The sequence below is a fragment of the Tenrec ecaudatus genome, chromosome 4, assembly GCF_050624435.1.
Source record: "Tenrec ecaudatus isolate mTenEca1 chromosome 4, mTenEca1.hap1, whole genome shotgun sequence".
Classification (NCBI taxonomy): Eukaryota; Metazoa; Chordata; class Mammalia; order Afrosoricida; family Tenrecidae; genus Tenrec; species Tenrec ecaudatus.
The window spans coordinates 71,299,107-71,317,440 of record NC_134533.1 but is presented as its reverse complement, the minus strand read 5'-3'; the positions used below and the strand labels follow the sequence as shown (position 1 = coordinate 71,317,440).

At 42.3% G+C, this 18,334-nt stretch overlaps 1 protein-coding gene and 1 pseudogene across 2 annotated transcripts in view; one reads left to right on the top strand and one right to left on the bottom strand.

The window, feature by feature from the left end:
* PPME1 (protein phosphatase methylesterase 1) overlaps positions 1–18,334 on the bottom strand; it is a 47,784-nt gene that overhangs the window by 8,932 nt on the left and 20,518 nt on the right. Inside the window, exons 3-8 of one of the 2 annotated variants that reach the window (XM_075546266.1) lie at positions 15,066–15,123; positions 14,609–14,660; positions 13,735–13,780; positions 7,939–8,093; positions 4,756–4,846; positions 234–299 (exon numbers count right to left, since the gene is read on the bottom strand). In XM_075546266.1, the coding sequence (XP_075402381.1) occupies positions 234–299; positions 4,756–4,846; positions 7,939–8,093; positions 13,735–13,780; positions 14,609–14,660; positions 15,066–15,123 (468 nt within the window). The remainder of the gene's footprint in view (positions 1–233; positions 300–4,755; positions 4,847–7,938; positions 8,094–13,734; positions 13,781–14,608; positions 14,661–15,065; positions 15,124–18,334) is intronic. The other variant, XM_075546265.1, reaches the window with a different exon arrangement.
* Positions 17,534–17,920, top strand: LOC142444905 (ubiquitin-ribosomal protein eL40 fusion protein pseudogene; annotated as a pseudogene).

Sequence of the window (18,334 nt, the reverse complement as noted above, 5' to 3'; positions counted from 1 at the left end):
CATGGACTGGGAGGTTCAAGATAACCTCATCCTGATCATGAACAGCAGGAAGATTCCGTTGTTAAACCTATGTGACAATTAAAACACAAACTCCGTCTCCCTGTTGTCTCTCTCTCTCTCTCTCTCTCTCACACACACACACACACACACACACACACACACACGTTACAATCTATCCTTCTTTCTCTGTTTTAGCCTCTAACCAGTCCAAGGTGGGCACAAATAATACCTACTGTTTGACTTGGCCAACCATTGAGACACGGGCAGACTCCAGATTTCGAATCTGGCCACTCTTCACACTACAAGGAGAGAACAAAGGACAGAGGAGGTTTTCAGCATCCATCGTATGTTACTAGCACCAAATGAACTCTAGGGAGCCTCCTAAAAAGAGATCTGTTTCCAAGGTGTGGTTGCCACTGTTGCTTAGTGTGGCAAGCACCACGAATGTGCAGCTGGCTATTGAGGCAATAAGCCAGGGTCACAGTCTTTTCACTCCTGCAGATAGTCACCGAGAGGACACTACGTGCTAGGCTTGTGTTCAAGCAGCACTTACGTCAACTGGAGGAGGAGGCAAACAGAGCACGTTAATCTGATCATGTCTATCATTAAAATAAGCCAGTTCAAGAAAGCATTTATTCTGAACAAGGAGTTCAGAGAAAGCTTCCCAAAGGTTTTCCCAAACTGACGACCAAAGACGAGAAGCAAGTGAAGGATAAAAAGCATGGTCAGAACATTCCAGGCAGAGGGCACCCTGTGTACAAAGGCCTAGCACTGGAACCAGGTCTGCAGAAGGATCCTCTGAAAGGCAAATGCCTGGAGGAGTGTGGGAGAGAACCTGGGGGGGAGGGGGGTGGTGGTGGTGAGAGAATCGGAATAGGATAGGGAGGAGGTAAGGCCAAGTCCCAGAAGTTCCTTAATACACTACAGAGCTTAGCATCCTGGCTTCTCACCGCTGTCTGTGTAAGTATGCCCCGAGCAAGCAGGACTTCATACGCATCTCTGTGGGAACCGGGAGCACCCCTTGAAAGAGGTGATCTGAAGAACACATTGCTTTAAATTTCACATTTTAAGCTAAAAAAAAAAAAAACGCTCAAAATCTTAAAGCTCCTCCTAACCACTCTTCTATGAGTTTTATTTGTTGCGTCTTAATTATATGCAGAAGTCACCCTAACTACGACGCCATCTTTCTACCACCAGATGAATCTACTGATCCACCAGACACTCTGCCCTGATGCTTGCCGGATATGCGAGATACTTTTATTCCTATTCAGGGTCGGCCATGGGCGGTGGCTACCCTCTTCTCTCGCATATGAAAGGATCTTGTTTCCTTTAGTCATCCCATCTCGCCCCTGAGTCATCATCCTCCCCCCTCTGGATATCATAACAATACTGTATGATCTAGACTTTAAAAACATTTGAAACCATTTATCTTACAAAAGAGGGTTTTTTTTACATCCTTTCTCCACTTCTTTTTTCAACCTACATCAATAGATGTGTTTATCTCCCAATTATTTCCTGAAATTCGTTTAAAAATTGTGTGCATGTGCGTGAGAGAGAGAGAGAGAGAGAGAGAGAGAGAGAGAGAGAGAGAGAGAGAGAGAGAGAGAATCAGGTTAAGGTTTACTGAGCAGGTCGAAGTTTATCTTCAACAATTCATACACATTTTGTGTCAACTCGTAGACCGCAGTCCCCTCAGTGCATCCTCATCTAGCCCTGTGTTCCTCGTTTCTTCCTTCCTTTCCTAAGTCTTGGAACTCTGCCACTAGGTACATGCAACCCCTTTGCCCTTAAATGGTTGACTATTCTACTACAGAGGTGAGTTCTGTTCCAGACCAGAAGGGTAGGGGTCATAGTCTCAGGGTCCCAGGAGTCTCTACGTGACCAGTAAGCCTTGTCTCTTTTATGAATTTGAGTGTTGGTCTGCATCTTCTCCCACTCTGCCAGGACCTTTCATATAGGTCTTTTTCAGAGCAGTTGGTGGTGATGCCTGGGCACCATCTAGTTCTTCTGGTCTCAGAGTCATGGAAATAGATTACACTGGACTAATTATTTCCATATGTCTATTTTCATCACTGTTCTTACTTCTTGAGGAAGAGAGACCAACGGCTTCCCTGTAAATAGCTGCCTTAAAGTACTTTTGTCAAGGTCACCAAGACCTCCATTGTGTCAATGCCACTGGTTCCTTTTCTGCTCATCTCACTGGATTCTCTTGACCTCTCAGCTTCTCTGTCTCTCCTTCTAGAAACACTTGTTATACTCGCTTGGTTTTTCTTCTGCCTCATTAACTATGCCTTGCCAGTTCCTTTTGTTGAATCTTTCCTTCTCCTCAGCCTCTAAAAGATACGGAGAATTCCAAGACACTCTTCTTTATGTACACATCAAATTTCTAGGCTTTAAATATCATCTGGGTGATGATTCTTCCATATCTCTCTAGTCTAGTACACACACAACAGACTTGTTCACTTAAATGTAGAGTATTTCAACTTATCCAGACAAAACTCTTGATACCCTGCCTCCTTCCTGGCTCCCAAATCTACCTACTCTGTCTTCCATTTATCCATTTGTTTGAGTTCACGTTCACTTTCTCTCCGCCCGCGGCCAAATGCAATCCATGGGCAAGTCTTTTTACTTTTTCAAAATTTCTTGAAAAGATACCCCAAATCTGACCTTATCACTCTCTTCGTTGCCAAGCTAATCTAAGTACACCATTGTCATTCTCCACTGCAACACGAGAGTCTCCGGACCACGTCCATTATCCCCCTCGCTCTCCCTCCACGCCCCACCCTACCTTCCCTACTGTCTGATTGTCGCAGCAGCCAACATGGTCCAACCCAAGATTTGAATCTGTATCTGTTTGGCTCCAAAGCTCAGGCTTTAATGACCATACCCCCACTGTCTCCTGTTTAGAAGTCTGAAAGAGTAAACCAGGAATCCACTTCAACCTTTAATGAATTCTATTAAAAAACAACAAAACTAGAATAACCAAAATGGCCATGAGTCAGAAACTCAATTCAGATAGCCAGACACTGGACAACTAAATTACCAACCCTACCTCACAGAGTTCTTTCCAACTCTTAGGCTTAGACCGTGATCTCTGAAGATCAGTGCTCACATAACACTTAACAGTCAAAAAGAAAATGCATATCATCTCTTGCATCTGGCAATAGAATCAAAACCCTCTCTTCTCCTTTAAGAGAACACATACCATGGTCCCCAGTTGTAGACTAGGGTCCCACCTCTTTTCTGTATGCTTTGTGCTTCCTTCATTGTGCTATGTTGTTTAGCTCTTCGTATACCCAGATTTTTTTATGCTCAGAATAGAGGCTGATTCATCTCCACTTAGGTCAGGTACTGATGCATCTTACCTACTAAAAGAAATCACTGAATAGAAACAAAGTAGTGATTTGGAATAACTGTCTCACTGATTGTTACTGGGGGTGCACACAGGGTGCCCAGGACACATGCCCATCTGAGAGCAGCTGCAGTCTGACAGGCTACAGTCACCCTGCACAGAGCTGGTGCCTCTGTAGCCACCTTACCAAACACACATTTGGCAAGCCTTATTCTGGCCTGAGAAACCATCTGTCCTACGAAAATGCTCAAGGATATATTTACCAGGCTCTAACTTTGCACTTGGTAGATCTAATTCAGGTAACAGATGCACAATGCCAGCCAGCACAGTCAGCAATACGCTGTGCAAAAAAGCACAAAAGAGATGGCAGGCTCTGCCATTAAGATGTAGGAGGGCGTTAAGACAGATAGGGATGCAAAGGAACAACATGGGTATATTCCTCAAGGGAAAACTGGAAGACGTAAGGGATAAAAAGTACAATAGACCACAGATCTGAACATCTTCAATTACTAAAACTGAGGATTTGGGAGATTTGGAGAAGGAGTTCTAGATCAGGAGGTAGACTTTGGAAGAATAGGTAGGAAGATAAAATAATGCAGATATTTTATTCCAAGACTGACCTCTTTTCAAGAAAGAACAGCATTTTGCTCATCTCTGTATATTTACCCCTTAGTAAAAATAACATGTTTGATAAGTTTATTCAAAATGATTGATCACTGAATAAACTAATGACTAGATGCCTGTACTTACGTGGAAACCAGAGCCAATTATACCAATGATTTTTATAAAAACTCAATACTGAGATCAATTATTTAGCCAAGATAAAAATGACAGAACAGAATCTAGACGAGGCCTCTCTCTATTTCTCCATCAATGTATCTGGAATACGGAAATGAATCTCAGAGCATGGCATCCAAGGTCGGAGAGGATTTTGGAGACCACCTAGTTGAAACTCTTATTGTGGACGATCCAGAATTCTAGGAGGCACTGGACTAGGAGACCACTCTGACTCACCGTGACCATATCAGGTTGAGACCGTCAACTTAGGGGAACAGAAAGAAGACAGCAAGCATCTTTCTCCCACAGAGCAACTGATGGGCTTGAACCACCACCCTCCCAGCTTGCAGCCCAATGTTTATCCAAGAGTGCTACCATGGCTGGCCTTCTAGTGGACTGAAAAAGGAAGGGGCTATAGCGTTAGACAACTTACCAAGTTTGAAATATCTCAATTATTCAAAAAAGCCTTTCTTCATATTACACAAATGTTTCTTCTTATGCTATTACAACAAAGCTAATGCTTGGAAAAAGCAATTTCTGTTTCCTAGAATATGGTACTTGGATTGGTAAAAGAGGAAAGCTACAAGCTAGCATTTAAATAGAGAAGATACAGATGTTTGGGTTACCTCCATTCAATGGCATTCTCCAGAGACTTGAAGGTTTTAGGGCGGCCACGTAAGAAATTCTGCATGCTATTAAGAGCATCCATGGCTGTGCCTAGATGTTACACAAAAACTTTAATTATAATATATAATGTATTCTGAGCAATTACTCAGTCATCTCTATATAACTGTCCCCCAAAACAGAATTTAGTGATGCTTGGGAGGAAAACAGATGCAGTTTAAGAATACTCTGAAGACGGTAGGTGGGAGGGGGAAGGGGGAGTTATTGCTTAAGGGACTGTTAAGGGTGATGAAAACTTTGGAAAGGGAGTGTGGTGACAGTCCTACAACAGGGCTAATGCAATTAATGGCACTCCACTGTACATGTAAAAGAGGCTGTCATAACAAAGGCTTGTTATAGATGTACATCTGCCATGCCCAAGCCCACTGCCTTTGAGTTGGTTCCAGGTGGCCTCAGCTTTGTCCTGATTAGTTGACCATAATTTAAAAAGTAAACCGAAACAAAACTGTGAAGCCTGATGTGATGACCTCCTCTGACTTCTGCCCGCGTGTCACTGCCCTGTGCAGGCCCCTCCGACAGTGACTTGGACTTCGGAGGCTGTGTCACAGAACACATGGCAGCTTCCTCCGTTCTATCTGGTGGAGCCAGTTTAGAGGTTCACATGGAACTGCAGCCTCCTGCCAAAAGCCACCCTCACCTTGCTCGTCATCACAGAGTGAGTCACCTTGGGAAAGGATCATCACCTCTGTGAGTCTTCGGATGACTCCATCCCTGCTAACCTCTGCATGAAAAGACCGCCAGGCAGAAACGCCAAGCTAATAAACTACTTGTGGAGTCCTGACCCGGAGAATGTAAAAAATTAAATGTTTACTATTGCTTTAATACATTTTGAAGTAATTTGATTTGTGACAATAGAAAACTGATATAACTGGTAATAAAGTTCTCAGATCTAAATCCTCCTGTCATCTTTTCCTTGTTTAATTGTTCAATGAATTCTTGTTAAACTTTAGGGAGAACTCTCTCGGGATTTGAAATCCTTGAACACAGCTTGTTCTGAATGCTGATTTTGTCTTTATAAAAATTTTAAACAGCGATTTTCTCTTGCCATTCTTCATTTACAAGTACTTTAATATTATGCATTTTATGAAAATATTCACTTATACAGTGAAAGCCAGAATTTAATGGGACTCCTTCCATTTTTCTATTACAATTAGTGGACAGTATTTTGCAGTTCCCTTCTCTGACAAGTTTCTGCCTTACCTAGGTTCCAGCTTTTGCTGTACATAAAATCTCAGGAAGGGAGAAAACTGCACATGTCTGATTACATTGGTGGAGTCTGGCTACCTCTCCAGTGTTCTGGATTAGACATAGCTTTAATCTACACAGGGTCTTAAAGAAGCTTTATCTAGTTTAAATGGCTGTCAAATGGCTTCTAGAGTAATTTAAAGATGGACTATTTAACTTACACTTTTTCCTGAACCCTAAAAAAATTCAGTCTCTGTACATGACAAAGTAGAAAATCCACTAACCCATAGTTGGCCTTGGTGCTCTTAATCAAACTCAAAGGCCATATATCTTGGGATCTAAAATAAGATGCGCATCTAAAACACCCATGCCTCCTGATCCAAGATTTCCACTTTAGGGCATCCATTCTGGGGGGGCTAAAATACAACCCAATAATATACAATCTTATAAATATAATTTATATTAAAATGTAATTCAAAACCAAAGATGAGAAAAACCTACATGCCTATTGACAAAAATGCAAAATGTAGTATCTATGTACAATGGAATATACCCAGCGAGTCTACACACATGCTCCAACATGGGCGGAGCTTAAAGACATTCTTCTGAGTAAAAGAAGTCAATCACAGCAAATAATGTGTGATCTCAGAAATACAGAGGCAAGAACCAGCAAATACCAGTATACGGAGACCAAAGTTTATGAGTGTTGCCAAGGATGGGAAGGAGGGACAAAGCCATAGTTATTAACAGAGAACTGATTTCGTTTATTTACAATGATGAAAAAAATGGCACTGATTAATGGTAGAGCTGCACAGCCTATAAATGTAACTGCGATGTATCAATAAAAAGCTAAAGTATGTAAATTTGCATGGTAGATCTATTAACTGGGGAAAAAAAGGGGGCCAGTAGCTGCTAAGGCTGCTTATGTACAGCAAACTTTTGGTATTGGTTTGGAGGGTTGGGGTCATGGTTTCAGAGTATCTTTGTTAACAATGCCAGCAACGTGCTTAGCATTTCCCTTCTCCCTCCTAGCTTGCTGTGCAGAACCCAGGGTCACAAAACAAGCTCCCCAGTGGCCATCCAAGACACACCATTGGTCTCTGTTCACCGGGAGCAGAGAGGAAGGAGGAGTCAACTGCCTCCTTTGACAGGGAACCAGGAGAATGGGATGTGTCTGGCTACCTTTACTGAAGATTTTGATTATAAAAGGGGAAAAGTGCAGAACAGCATTTCAGATTCTCATGGAGTCTAGAATTTGAGGAATCATGGAGGTTAATCATGGAAAACCTCTGAAAACTATTGCTAAGAATCTTTAAACCTTAAATAAAAAATATTCTCTGAAGTATTCTTAAAACCAAGCAAAATTTAGCTTAACCAATAAAGAATGTCTGCCTTCAGTATTGTGCTCTTTTTAAGATCTATGCTAATTGGATAACTGGTATCCAATGGAAAAATGCAACGTAAATGATAAACTAGGGAACCCTAATAGGAGCAGTGAATTTCTGTTAATAGAGGAGGGCCAACTTGGAAAAGGAAGGGTGAGACTGGATGCAAAAACTTGTGAATATTACTGAATTGTACATACAGAAACTACTTAACTGGGGTGTGTTCTGCTGTTTATTTCTCAATAAGTTATTTATTTCTTAAAGTAAAAATTAATTATAAACAGAGCAAAAAACTAGAGCCAACCTTAATGTCCCAATAATAGAAAAATGATTAAACAAAATCATGGGGCATCCATACAATTGAAATATTATGCAGCCATTTCAAAAGGTTTATGAAAAAATTTTAATGGCATGGGAAGAAGCCGGTTATATATAAAAGAAATAAAAAGACAAGTACTTTACGATATATGAAATCAACAATCAATTATAGTAAGAGATTAACAATCTACTGTGGCTGTCAACGGTCCTGATGTGGTCAGCACTAACAAAACTTACCTTCCACAACGTCAATCATGCACAGACCCAGAAGGCTTGGCACCAAGGTGGATGACGCTGTGTGGACTGCAATAGCACCACCCATGCTATGGCCAATGAGCATAATTGGAGGAGGAAGATCCCCGTACATGGCTTCAACCACATTGCCGACATCTCTGCAAAAAGAAGCACACAAAACTGGAAATGCTCTCTCTAATCATATTGTAAAATGGTTTCCCTTCCCAGGTCATATCCTGGGAGACTGTGAAGGTCTACCAAGATACCTTACTAAACATATCTACATAAACTTCCAAACATATCCCCCTATATCTATGTAGATAGCCACACACCTTGGTATCCCAATACATGGCAAGTTAAGGACTGAAAACTGGAACAGACCTGAATTTTTAAAAGTTAGGTGCAGCGAAGTGATCAGTGCAATGGGAAATGCAATGGGTTGAATGAAGCCTTAGAACAGGAGATTTGGGAGGAGGCATAGCAAGCCCTCCCAGGAGTCTGATATGTAAGGCTGGATGACTGCCATTCCAAGTGATGTAGTCACTTTCCTGACTTCTATTACGGACTCTGCCAGTCAAGAGATATGGTTCGTAGGCAACACACACCCAGTCCTTGTTTTCTAGTAAGTTTCTTCTAGTAAGGTGTGAACTGTGTGTTTCTCCAGTATAGTTATTTTTCTGGTTTACCACATTTTGCAAATTTGGTTTTGCTCCTGTTTTGCTTTCTTGACCATGCATGAACTGGAAGAGCAGGCTTCAAAGCCCTGGTTCAATTCCATAAGCAAAGACGTTATTTTGAATCAGGTTTGAAACCAGACAAATTAGTGAGTTGCTTTGTGCCTCAGTTTCCCCTTTTATAAAACAGGAAACCAATTTATTAAGCATTATGTTGTGATCTGGGATCGGTTATTTAATCTCTCAGGCACTGAGTTTAAGCAACTATAAACTGAAGATAAGAATATCACACTACTATGGATTGTTTTAGGATTAAATGAGATAAAATGGTGAATGTGAAATTACTTTATTATTAACCATTTTATTAAGGGGCTCTCACAAATCTTCAGACAATCCATCATTCAATTGTATTAAGCACACTTGTACATACATGTTGCCATCAACATTTCCAAAACATTTCTTTCTACTTGAGCCCTTGGTATCGGCTCCTGTTTTCCCCTCCCTCCCTCGTGAATCCTTGATCAATTATATATTGTTATGTCCTGTCTTGCACTGCCCGTTGTCTCCACTCAATAAAGTAACTACTAAGAGTCAAGTATTATTTCAAATTTTAATAACTGGAATTTGTCACATGAAGTTGTTTGAAGGATGAACAGAAACTTAAGTATAATGAATGCTCAGAAAAATTAAGGTGTCAGAGCGACTTTTAGTTGGCTTTCTATTCTAGTTTTCACTTACGAGTGAAGCAACTCAACAAAGGCATGCTTCTGAAAATGGAACTGAAGTTCACACTGTTGTTGTTTGTAATAGAGGCCTTCCTTGCTACAGCAATGGGTGGAATGAGCACAGTAAGGGACCCTGGCTGCCTTCTGGAAGAGGCCAACGCAGTCAAGGTCAAACAACGGGTTTAGCTTGATGAGCAGCTGTACATACCTCCCACACTCATTGTGTGAACCAAAGCTAGCAGGTCTGGATGTAGGGACAAAGCCTGTCAAATACGATCTCCACAATGCTCATAAAGGCAAAGACGGAAGTCATTCTGAAAATCTCGCTCTACAATTTCAAGTACGCCCAGGGAAGTTGCAGTGTCGGCAGACACACTGAATGGGAGCTACAGAGGCTACCCAACTTTCCAAGTCAAAACAAATAATTGCTTACATTGCTTTGAAGTTGAATTTAAGGCAAAGGCAGAAAGTAAAACAGAGTAGGAGGCATCTGAAGAGATGATATATAGTTTAGATAAAAATAAGCCCAAGTTTCTTTGCACCCATGTTGTTTCATACAGAATTCTCTTTGGAAAACAAAATGACACCCAAGCAAAGAAAGGTATTTATTGTGGGCAACAAGGCACATTGACTGTGCAGTGGGTTAAGCACTGGGCTGCTAACTGCAAAGGAAGCAGCGGAAGGAAGCCCCCAGAGGGAGAGAGATGAGGCTTTCTGCTTCTACACAGATTTACGGCCTTGGAAACCCCATGAAGCCCTTCTACTCTCTCCTGTAGAACGGCCGTGAGTCAGAGCTGATTTGAGGGCACTGGGTTTCTTTCTTTATGATCATGTGCTGTATGATCATCATCTTCTGTGATCCTTTACATCACTGCTTTACGATGAGGAAGCATTTAACAACGACATGGCTTAGCCATGTTCACTACACTCACTAGACCTCTCGAATATTACTTAATTTCTATCCAGCTAAGAAACACCGCACATTCCTGCTACCTTATCAAAGTGTGCCTAACGCCATTTCCCAGAGATTCAGCACTGTGGATTCCAGGCAGCTCCATAAAGTCATAACATAGATGTCTTTGTCCAGAGACTACTGAAAACATCAAAAGCAAAAACTAGATAACCAACGGTTCCTCTTTGAAATAAGTAGCAAAGAGCAAAACTGTATGGAGTGTCTGAAAAACAAACAAGTAGTATGCTAAAGTTAATTCCGCATATAAAACTGATACACAAAACAAAATTACAGGTTCAATTACTCTCAAAGCATGTTTGATGTGATTTTAAAAGGGGGAGAGGGAGGGAGAAAAATTGAGAAGCTGATACCAAGGGCTCAAGGAGAAAGAAAACGTCTTGAGAATAATGATGGCAACAATGTACAGATGCGCTTGACACAGTGGATGGAGAGATGGATGGATGGATGGATGGTGATGAGTTGTACAAGCCCCCAGTAAAATGATTTTAAAAAAAGAAAAGAAAGAAATTGAGCAGACTAAAAGAAAAAAAGACAAGTTCAGAACATGTTTGTGTTAAATATCAATGTATAATTTCTAGAATAATTCTTGAACAATTCCAACAAACTTTTGTTTGGTAACATAAAATGGTGCTATGGAAGATTATTTAAGTCTGAGAAAACTCACTGCCACCGAGTTGATGCCGACTCATCATGTCCTACAGAAAAGGGCAGAACTGTCCATGTGAGGTCCCCAGACTGATTCTTTAAGGGACAGAAAGCCTTGTCTTTCTCCAAGGAGAGGCTAGTGGTTTTCAACTGTGGACCTTGCAGTTAGCAACCCAATGAGTAATCCCCACAGCACCAAGGCTCTTTAAAATCTTTGTTAATTTTGTTGGAGGGAGTTCCATTATATCCCCTTCATGTATAAAGGTAGGCAGGATCTGAAGCAAACCAATGTAATACTATGTCTGAGCTTATGTAAGGAATATGTGATCAGTCACTTGACTGTCTACCACCAAGCAAAAAAGAAAAACAACCCCCCCCCCCCCCACAAAATACATAGATCTTTTTTGGGAACACATAGTCTCATCTTTCTCCCTTGGAGTGGTTGGTGGGTTTGAACTGCCATCTTGTGGTAAACAGCCCAACACTCACCCAACCCTGCCACCAAGGCTCCTCATCTACCACCAGGAGAAATTTACTCTTATAAAAATCAGGGCAAGTATTCAGTCATAAAGATTAGTGCATTTCTTGAAATATGAAAATTCCAGAGAAATAAAGAAAAAGCAGCAGCAGTTAACTACAAGTCTAGCCTGTAACTGGATGTATGACAAGTTTAGAAAATACATTCTAAGGGGATTGTCATATTTATTGTAATACTTAGCTCATTACCTAGAAAGCACAATACAGACTAAGGGAAACACAAAGAACCAAGTTCAAATCTTGGCTTTTCCACTTTTATCTTCTACAAAAAGCTGAAAGTTTTCAACGTGTAGAGCAAAAACTGCATGGTCAAAATTACTTGACAGTATCACTAATCGCCCACGTGCCATTGAGTTGATTCCCACTCAGTGACCCTGTGTTCAACAGAAGGAAGTGCTGCCAGGTTCTGGGCCATCCTCATGATTGTTTTTATGTTTAGTCCATTGTGGCAGATACTTTGTCAATCCACTTGTCAAAGGTCTTCATCTTCCTCTTTTTCAGTGTCCCTCTGCTTTACCATGCATGGTGTCCTTCTCAGGGCTGGTCTCTCCTGACAACTTGGCTGAAGTACCTGAGACAAAGTCTTGCCAACCTTGCCCCTAAGGAGCATCTGGCTATAGTTCTCACAAGACGTATTCGTTCACTGTTCTTTTGGCAGTCCATGGTACTTTCTATACTTTGCCAGCATCGTAATTCAAATGCATAAATTCTTTATCACCCATTAGGCCTGCCCATTTAAAATTTTTGATTTGGAGTGAGTGAATTCAGCTATTTTCATGTTTTATTCTTAGGTAATTTCAACAGGACTCCAACTTGCTGGTCCTTCGTGTTCTTAATCATCATCTATTGGGAATAATTTTTGTCACTTATGCCTTTTAACTTTTTGGGCTCCAATTTATTCCTCATTGCTGAATTGCAACAATAGATCTGAACCCTTGAAGTAGTAGTTTTCCTTTGCCAACTAGCAAGAAACCAAACTATGTCAGTAGAGGGAGCTGAAGAGACGACAGAGCTAGAAGAAAGCTTCCTGGAACCAACTTCATCCATAGAACACACAATTCAATAGTTCGATCATAGCAAGAAGAGTTGCACAATCATTACTACAATCAATTTTAGAACATTTGCTTCTTCCCTGTACTTATTAATAGTGTAATTTTTTTATTATGGCAAAAATATACACAACAAAACATTCTCCAATTGAACAACTTCAGTGGGCTGTCTAGTTCAGTCCCGCTGTTTTGTTTTGTTGTGTGGATGTTCCCTTAGCAAGCTCGGGCAGCGCAGAGACTCCAGCACCCAGGTCCTGCGGCACGCCACACTCCCTTGCATCCGAGATTTGGCTGGGCAGGTTCCAGAGGGCCAATTTCCAGCAAGGTCAACTAATGTGCATCACAGCGACTCCCTTGCCCTCAAAGAGCCACAGGCAGGCCCTCTCCACCACGGTCTACATTCAGTCCTGCCTGGGAGGGAGGGAGGGAGGGAGGGAGGGAGGGAGGGAGGGTGTGTGTGATGTCCCTTGAGCGTGCTATCTCAGTCCAAGGGGCAGTGGCTGATCCTTGGATTAGCTATTCGTACGTGTGTCAGAGTCCTTTCTACTCACCGGTCAGGCCTTCATTACTGCAATTCCCCTTCAGAGTTCTCTAGTCCTTCTATTAGACTTCCCCTGCTCAAAGCACTGTGTGGTTTTCCTCTCCTGAGAGAACCCACACGAGCCAATCTTTCCTGGAGGTCTTTAATTAATTCCTCGATTTCTTCCTCTAGAATGTCAACCAAGGTATCACCATCCATTTGTTTGGCTGTCTGGCCACTTAGATAATATATTTCACCCTTTTGTCAACAGTAGAGAGCACATTTAAGTCCTTAAACACAACTCCTAAGTCTTACCGCAGATAGGACACACATGCTGGACCTTTCCAGACTACTCCTGCTCGCGTTACACAGGCACCAGGAACTAAACCCAACTGGGGAGCAGTCGCTAGGACCCTTTTCATGGTCTCTCAGGCATATGCATTGTGTGGACTGGCACACAGGCATGTACATGGTTCCTTCTCTCTCTCTCTCTTTGGCAACCACTATAATTAAGGATTACAATTACAGCCTACTAACCATGTGTCTTAATACAAGTTACTCAACCTATCTGAGCCAATTTCCTCTTCTTTTAAGAAAGAGATCATATATGATAATAATTGTATTAATGGCAAGTAATCTCAATGAATTAAGTTAATTATTTAAACTTAATACTTACTTTACATTTAATAAAGTCTGGCAGAGAGAAAGCACACAAATGGCACCTACAATGATAATAAGATTATGGCCATGAGTTTAGGCTCGGAAGGAAAAACAGCTTACCTTTGGATTAAAGCTGCTAGGGTAAAAGAGAGCTAGGTGTTTGGTGTTTTGTTTGGTTTTTAGCTGAAATTGGCTACAGACCTAAGAGAGCATGTATGAAATACCTGAGAGAGCATGTCTTTTAAAGAGACTGGATTACAGCAGGGAAGTTAGATGATCTCTGGTCACGTTATAGATCACTGGCTCTCCAACACCAATCATTGGACTGGCTACATCAAATCCCTTTATAGAATTTGTTGGAAATAGAGATGCCCAGATGTCCCTGGTACTAATTCAGTAGCTCTGGGCTAGGGCCAAACCATCTGCATTTTTATAGGTCCTCAGGTAATTCTTTGGCTGGGCAGCCAGATTTGGAAGCCAATGCACAGACTACTTTGAGGCCCAGGGAAAGGTGTCCTTAGTGATTTTTATATATAGTCTGTTTCCATCTTTCTATGTAATTGGACAAAGGATGTGGACAACCAGTTTCCCACGCATGCAGCTACAATAGAAATCCAGATTCTATTCAGCTCCACCGATAGAAGAAAACATTTTATATTACAGCACAAACTGAACTGTACCTTGAAGGATTTTCAAATGCTTTATAAGCTGACTCTCACGTGGGACACATGAAAAGAATGGGCACTTCTTTCAAGATTACATAGTAGGGAGAAATCAAAAGGCGAGAAGAAGTGTAAGAACTTTCTTCTGTGCTTTGATGAAAGCGACATTATATTTGTAATCGTAACAGGAGTCAGGCCATGGAGAAGCACTGCTAGGCCACTACTTACTTTGCCATTGTCTCTGCAGATAGGTCTTCAGGGTTCTTGACCTTTGTTTCACCTAAAAAGAAAATACCTTAAAAATTAACTTCCTATGGGCAGAATTATAAAAGAATATCCTCTTGAAAAGTCTCATTTTTGGACAAGGAAATGGAGACGTCATACTCTCATCTGGTGGGCTATTTAGCAAGAGTTTCTACCTTAGAGACACATCTTGATTACAGCCACCTGTGAAACCACCACAAAGGAGAACAATCGCAGAAGCCTCGACAAGAGGAACCCACGTGACATACACTGCAAGCACCAGAATTTGGCTTAAATGACATTTTTAGCTACACCACCCAACAAAACATATCTCGTCAACATTTAACATTTCTAAAGGGTGGAAGCTAGGATTTTCCCCAAACTCCACAGGAAATCGCCCGCGTTGTTTTGTAGTAATATGAAATGTTTTTGAATCACTCACCATGACTGCGGAGATCCAAAGCCACAATCCTACACTGAACCCTACTAATGATCGCTGCCTAGAAGAAACAGGAAAGGGAGAAGTAAAATACACGTGCAGTCGCCAAGTGCGCCAAATGACCAATGACCACTCTGCTACATACACTGCTGGGTGAACCAAGGGAACTCGGGAGAACTAAAAGAAAAAATTTCACTTTTAAGCAAAATAACAGAATGATGATTCTTAGTACAGCTAGTTCTGCCCTAGCTTCAAACCGCACTTTGAAACTTGTTGACTCTCCCTAGCCTGCCCTGAAACGGAACCTCTGCGCAATGGTTCCTTGTGCTCTGTTATCTCGGACAGAGGTTCTTAACCTTCGCAATGCCACAACCCTTTCATACAGTAGTTCCTCATGTGACCCCAACCATAACGTGATTTTCGCAGCTACTTCATAACTGTAATTTTGCTACTGCTACGAATCGGGCGACCCTCAAAGGGGTTGTGACCCACAGAGTAGAACTGCTGGTCTAGGATTTTCATCTGTTTCCCTGGTTATCATTTTCCCATTGTTGTTGTTGTTGTCAGGTGCCATCAAGTTGGCTCTGACTCAGCGACCCTATGAATCACAGAACGAAACAGTCGTGAGCCCTTCTCACAATCGCGTCCGACCCCGTCGCTGCAGCCAGTGTCAGCCCATGCTGTCCAGGCCTTCCTCTTGACCACTGCCCTTCCATTTCCCGAGCATGATGTCCTTCCAGAGACTGCTCTCTCCTGAGAACATGGCCCAAGTACTTGTTCCCATGAAATGGAAAGACCAAACCAGACTCACTGCTCTCCAGCTGATGCCAACTCCTAGCGATCATACCAGGTAGAACTTGCCCCTGTGAGTTTCTGAGACTGTAACTGTTCAGGAGAGTAGAAAGCCCTTCTATCTCCAGAGGAGTGACTGGTGGTTTCAAACTTTGGACCTATGGATCGCAGCCCACAATGCCATCAGGGCTCCATCATGTTCCCATTATGGGAAGGAAGTTCTTTTGATAAAAACTGTCAGCCAGTATCACGGATTGAATTGTGTCTTCCAAAAATACGTGTTGTAAATCCGAATTCTATTTGGAAATAGAGCTCTTTGTTATATTAATGAAGCCATATCTGTGTAGGGTATGTCTTAAACTCCTCACTTTAAAACTAACATTGGAGATTTTTGTGCTAGCAATATACATAGCCAAAAGCACATCCACTCACAATTTCTACATGAACAGTTCAGTAGCCTCGGTTATAAACTTCACATTGTGTCACCATTCTGTTTCTCCATTTTGTTTCATCACCATTCATTTGAGCTCACTGCTCGTTAAAGCTCTCATCAGTGCACTAGATCAGTGGTTCGCAATCTGTGAAAGGTCAAACGACCCATTCACAGGAGTTGCCTGATTCACAACAGTAGCAAAATGACAGGAAGTAGCAACGAAAATAATTTTATGGTGGGGGGGCTCACCACAACAAGAGGAACTGCATTAAAGGGTTGCGGCATTAGGAAGGTTGAGAACCACCAAAATCTAGATGAACTGTTTGCAGTTTACACTCAAAAACATTTCTTTATAATAGCCCTATGCTAGGGCAAACATTCTTCATTCACTGGGCCAAATTACTGTTTAGTCAAAGATGGCTTCATGGGATAGTTGTGCTTCAAGGTTTAAATCAGGGGTCCTCAAACTTTTTAAACAGGGGCCAGTTTACTGTCCTTCAGACCTGTTGGAGGGCCGGACTATAGTTTTTAAAAAAACTATGAACAAATTTCTATGTACACAGCACATATCTTATTTTGAAGTAAGAAAACAAAATGGGTAAAAAACACCCAGAGGGCTGGATAAATGTCCTCGGTGGGCCGCATGTGGCCCATGGGCCATAGTTTGAGGACGTCTGGTTTAAATATTATTTCTGGGTATCAGATTTGGGAGCTCCCCAGTTTCACTGGGTTCAGTAAATCTGGATTCTGTAGGGGTTTGAGGTTCTGTCCCATGCTTCTATTTGCTGGGTCTTTAATCAACAGTGTTCAGTAGTGGTGTCTGGGCATTGTCCGCTTCGTCTAGAAACCATCACTTTTGAGATGTAAACAATTAGGCAAAGAAGCAAGCAAACTCGAATAGGGAACTAAGAATGCCGCCATGAGAACACCAAGGAGCCGAAGACTGGAAGCAGACAAGGATGCAAGACAGAGCACGCGTCCCCTGGAGCTGGCACCCGGAATTAAGACTTTCAGCCTCCTAAATTGTGAGAAATTAAGTTTTTTCTTCAAAGCCACACACTTGTGGTATTTCTGTTACAGCAGCATTAAGAAACAGAAGTATCGGCGGCGTGGGGGGGCCACTCTGGGTCAAGGCCAGGAGGCAGGCCGCGCCGGGCTGTGGGCATCCATGGCAGTCCGGAAGCTGAGCCCGCAGGCTCCTGAGGCCGCCCTGCAGGTCGGGCTTGACTAAGCGGCTAATACAAAGATGCAGATCTTTGTGAAGACCCTGACAGGCAAGACCATCACCCTTGAGGTTGAGCCCAGCGACACCATCGAGAATGTCAAAGCTAAAATCTAAGACAAGGAGGGCATTCCCCCGGACCAGCAGCGTCTGATTTTTGCTGGTAAACAGCTGGAGGATGGCCGCACTCTCTCGGACGACAACATCCAGAAAGAGTCCACCCTGCACTTGATGCTGCGTCTGCGTGGTGCTATCATCGAGCCGTGCCTGCGCCAGCTGGCCCAGAAGTACCACTGCGACAAGATGATCTGCCGCAAGTGTCATGCTTGCCTTCACCCCCGTGCGGTTCACTGCCTCAAGAAGAAGTGTGGTCACACCAACAACCTGCGTCTCAAGAAGAAGGTCAAGTAAAACCTGTCTGCCGGCTCTCCTGCCTCGTGCTGGGGTTCTCCCGAGCCCAATGGCCCTGGGCCCTCAATAAAGTCTACGTTTCACTGACCTGAAGCAATAAAAAAAAGAAAAGAAACTAAGAGAGTTCTTAGGAAGTCAGGTAATCGGGGGATTTTTATTCATTTATTCAACAAATATTTCTAAGCTATAAATCTGGTACAAGTGAGTAAGGGAACCATAGGAAGTGAAAAAGATGGGTCAAGCCAACACTCACGATGGCATTATAATGTGGTAGAGAAAGACTGGAAAACAATCCATGAAGAACCTAAGTCCAAAGACCAAGGCCTGCGTCTAGGCAGGTAGTGTCCTGGGTTACTCGTCGGGCTGCTGATCAGAGTCAGTGGTTTGAACCACCGGTTGCTCTACAGGAAAACC